Source organism: Fonticula alba, assembly GCF_000388065.1.
Source record: "Fonticula alba strain ATCC 38817 unplaced genomic scaffold supercont2.8, whole genome shotgun sequence".
Lineage (NCBI taxonomy): Eukaryota > Rotosphaerida > Fonticulaceae > Fonticula > Fonticula alba.
Genome location: NW_009242978.1, coordinates 337,385 through 341,579, shown reverse-complemented (window position 1 = coordinate 341,579; position 4,195 = coordinate 337,385). Strand labels below are relative to the sequence as shown.

The 4,195-nt window shown below is 71.7% G+C and overlaps 1 protein-coding gene across 1 annotated transcript; it reads right to left on the bottom strand.

Annotated features, from left to right (window-relative positions):
* Positions 1-903: 903 nt before the first annotated feature.
* On the bottom strand, positions 904-2,081 carry H696_04746 (hypothetical protein). Its single transcript, XM_009498609.1, has 3 exons — positions 1,927-2,081; positions 1,439-1,680; positions 904-1,206 (listed from the first exon to the last, which is right to left on the bottom strand). The coding sequence occupies exons 2-3, from the start codon at positions 1,673-1,675 to the stop codon at positions 1,072-1,074; spliced, it is 372 nt and encodes a 123-aa protein (XP_009496884.1). The 5' UTR covers positions 1,676-1,680; positions 1,927-2,081; the 3' UTR covers positions 904-1,071.
* Positions 2,082-4,195: the final 2,114 nt, after the last annotated feature.

Genomic DNA, 4,195 nt, shown 5'->3' with positions numbered 1-4,195 from the left:
GAACCCCCACCCCCCCCCCCCCCCCCCCCCCCCCCCCCCCCCCCCCTGGCACCATGGCGCGCTGGCGCTCAGACGGCGCCGGAATCCCGCTGTCTGTCCTCCCTCCCGGTGCATGTCTCGTTTGGAGGAGGGGACAGACGGGCAACAGGCAGGGCCCTCCGCCGCCCTCTCACGCACACGCCCACCGCGTCGCACGAGACATGCACTTCACCATACCCAGAGCAGTATGTATTTTGGGGCAAGGCACCAACAGAGGCACGTGCGAGTAAGAAGGGCAGGGAGAGAGGGAGGGCACACAAACATGGAAGGCGGTACGCCGACAACAACCTTCCTTCCTCGGCCCCTCCCACCTCTTGCACGCACTTCCGCCCTTCTGGCGCCTCTCCGCGCCACGCCCTACTCTCCCCCGCCTCCCGGGCTGGGAGAAGAGAGAGAGGGAGAGACGCGGGGAGGGAGGGACACAAGGTGGTGCCAAGAGCAGCAGGGGGGGCCTTGGTGTGCGGTGCCGGGGGCGAGGATCAACACGCCAAACGGGCGGGCGCGCGGGAGGGGGGAAGGGGGGATGTCCACAGCCGGAAGGTGAATGTGCCTCCGTGCTGCGGGCGTCTCTCTCTCTCTCGGAGAGGAATGATGCGTGTGAGACACATCCTCCCTCCACAGCACTGCCCCGCGCGCCGGCAGCCGCCTGCCGCACGCACATGAATGCGCATGAATATGCTCGAGCCCCGTCTCTCCCCCCCCCAGCCCCCGGGCCTGGCGCCTCCCCCGTCCCGCGCCCTTGCTCCATATCACCCTTTTGGTGGCACACACACATGCATGCATGCATGCACACCCGGCCAAAACACACCCCGACCAGCCGCGCGCGCGCGCGCAAACGACAGAGGAAGAGACACACAACAGAGGGGGAAAAGGGTACCCACACACGGACGAGCACACGTGTACACACGCACACATGGGCAGCACCGCCGGCATTCTGCTACTGCCCCCCCCACCAGGGAGGAGGGAGAGGAGAAGGAGAGCGTGCGCTACACATGTGGGCGTGTGAGTGCGTGCACGAAAGTGCGAGGACGTTTAGTAGCCGGCCTCAGAGAGGTAGTCAGCCATCTTGAGGATGGCGACGTTGGCGTTACCGGGGGAAACACCATCACCGTAGGTGCCGATGATGACGGCGCGGTCGGTCTTGGCGATGACGGCGCCCTCCTTGCCCTGAGAGGAGCGTCGTGAGGAGAGTCGACGAGGCGGGGGGACAGGGGGGAAGAGAGAGAGAGTGGAGGGAATCGAGGGTCAGATACGAGGGAGGAGGGGGGAGGCTGGCGAACCAGCCACTAGACCCTGCGCAGAGGGGGGGCGGAGGAAGAGCCAGCAGAGGCGCGAGGGGGGGTGGCAATGCGGACGGGGCCGCCAACAAAAAGCGGAGGGGGATGGCATGCGCGCGCACCTTCTTCAGGAAGACGGACTTGTCCTCGAAGCGGAGGAGGATGTAGTTGACGCCAGCCAGGTTGACGGTACCGGTGGTGTTGGAGCCGTTCATGGTGTCGAGGGCAGCCTTGACCTCAGCGGGGGTGACGTTGAAGCCGGAGGAGGTGGCCCAGACGGAACCATCATGGCCGTGGATGGCGGCCTGGGTGATGTCCTTGCTGGAGAGGATGGAGGTGATGTACGAATCCCAAGACATGATTACTGTTTATCGGCGGGGGCGGACACCAGGGCGCCGGGCGGCGGGAAGTGAGGGGGGAAGGGGGGGGAGCGGGTGTGTTAGACAAAGGGGGAGGGGGAAGGGGCACGCAAGGGGGGGAGAGGAGGGGGTCGGCCGCCCCGAAGATGGGGAGCACGGGTGGTGGTGGTGGTGCAGCAGCGGGCGGGCGGGGGAGAGCAGGAGGAGGAGGAGGAGGAGGAGGAGGAGGAGGAGGAGGAAGAGGCACAAACCTTCGGTAGAGAGAGAATGAATGCAACTAAGAAAATATCAGAGCGGCACTGTGTGTTCAAAATGCTCTCGCCCGGGAGCGAGCGGGGCGCTCTTAAAAACCCCTTTCCCTGGGAGGGCGGCGCGTGAGAGGGGAGGCAGGCGGCGGCCCCGGCCCGTACACCGCTCTACCCCCCCCCCCCCCCCCAGGGGCGAAGGTACCCCCGCAGAGTGCGGTCTCCCCAGGGAGAGCCGGGCGGGCGGCGAGGGCGGACGCACACAGACAAGCGCGTCTCCCCCCCCCCCCCCCCCCCCCCCCCCCCCCCCCCCCCCCCCCCCCCCCCCCCCCCCCCCCCCCCCCCCCCCCCCCCCCCCCCCCCCCCCCCCCCCCCCCCCCCCCCCCCCCCCCCCCCCCCCCCCCCCCCCCCCCCCCCCCCCCCCCCCCCCCCCCCCCCCCCCCCCCCCCCCCCCCCCCCCCCCCCCCCCCCCCCCCCCCCCCCCCCGCCGCCGCCGGCCTGTGCCCGCCCGGGCGCAGCGCCCACACACAGAACTACCAGCGTCTCCCCCCCCCCCCCCAGGACGGTGGGACCGGCACACGGCGCACAAACCACAGGGCTGAAACAATCTCCCGCCTGGCTGCCGAGAGGGGGATTCACAGCAGGCCGATCGCCGTGAGCATCATGGCAGGAACCGATTCCAGTAGGGTCGGCACACAGTCGAGCGGGCCGGTATGCATTCCCCCCGGCGGCCCTGGCGCATTCCTAGCTCCCCCGCCGGATGCGCGAGAGGCCGGGTCGGGTCGGGCGGGGGGCGCGGGGGACCGGCGGGCAGGGAGCAGGCCGCAGCCCCGCCCGGGCGGAGGAAAAAAAACGAACACCGGCGCGCATGGTAGATACACAGAGAGAAAGAAAGAAAGAGAGAGAGAGAGAGAGGGGGACACGCACGAACAGGCACGCCCATACACGCCCCGCCCCGCCGACGGGGCCTGTCCACGGGGGGCGTCGCCCCTCGAACGACACGTCCCGGCCCCTGGGGCGAAAGGGCATCGAGCGAGAGGTGCGCCCACATGCCGCGCGCGCGCGCGCTGACACTCAGAAACTGGAAGAAGGCCCGGGGCGAGGGGAAAATCCGCGGCCCGGCCAGCGCCCTCCCCCGCCCCGCCCCGACCAGCTGTCCGGCGTCGGCCGCTAGACAACAAGGCCCCAACCGGCTGGCTGGGACCCGGCCCCGTCTGCCCTGCCCCGGGACACGGAAACATCCGCCACCGCCCCGGCCCCCCCCCCCCCGGGAGGGGCAAACACCGGGAATACCTACCCCTCGGAGCGGTCACTCGAACCCCCGCCCGGGCCGTGCGATCAGGCGCTCGGGTCGCATCTCGCGCGGGTGTCGGCGCCGGGGCGTCTGCGCAGGCGGCCCCCGCCGCGCGCGCGCGCGCGCGCGCCCCTCACTGGCGCTGAACCCGGCGGCAGGGCGCCTTTGGTGGTATGTGCGGGCGCGGTGCCGGCGGGGAGGGGGGATTTTTCCGACCCATGGTGAATTCCACACCAAAGAGGAATGGCTCGGGCGCGGGCCGAACCGCGTCCCCGCCCACCCGCGCCCCCTTGGCCGCTGGCCCTCCCCTGGCGGCCCGGCCCTCGGCTCGCGCCCGCGCAGGGCCGGCCGGCCCTGCTCCCCCGCCGGGACAGAGTAGCCCCCGACCTAAATGACCGGGGGGGGGGGCATGTTTGTTCCCGCCTTGCCCCCCTCGGGAAGGGGGGGGGGGGGGCGCGCGCGCGCGCGGATGACCGCGGGGGCCAGGCGCCGGAACCAAGGGCATGCCCGGCGCGGCCCCGACACATTGGGGCATCTGCCCTCCTGCCCGGGCCTCTGACCTTGGGTCTGGCGGCCGCCCTCGGCAGGCGCCCGGCCGGGCGCGAGGGCGAGGCGACGCACGCCCGAGCTGGTGCGGTGCCGGGCCTCGCCCGACCGGAGCACAGGGAGAGGCCGGGATGCAGGGTGCCCCGGGGCAAGAGGGGGCAGTGGCAGCGGACCACCGCACAACGCCGTGGCGTAGACGACCCCCCCCCCCCCCGCCGCCGCCATGGTGTGAGTGGCGAAGCAAGGGGGCAGAAAGCCGGTGGCCCGAGCAGGAACGCGCCCAAACACACACACACACACATACACCAGAGGGCGACACGCATCCCCTCCCCCCGATCGCGCGGGTTGCCCGAGGCCACGGTAAGGGGGCCCCCAGCCGGCCCTGTGGCGAAGATGCCAGACCGTGCTCGACCTGCAGCCCATCCCCCCCCCCCC

Coding starts and splice junctions, on each gene's coding strand:
- H696_04746 (XM_009498609.1), bottom strand. CDS start 1,675: ATGTCTTGGGATTCGTACATCACCTCCATCCTCTCCAGCAAGGACATC. Junction 1,207..1,438: donor AGTCCGTCTTCCTGAAGAAG/GTGCGCGCGCAT, acceptor CGCTCCTCTCAG/GGCAAGGAGGGCGCCGTCAT.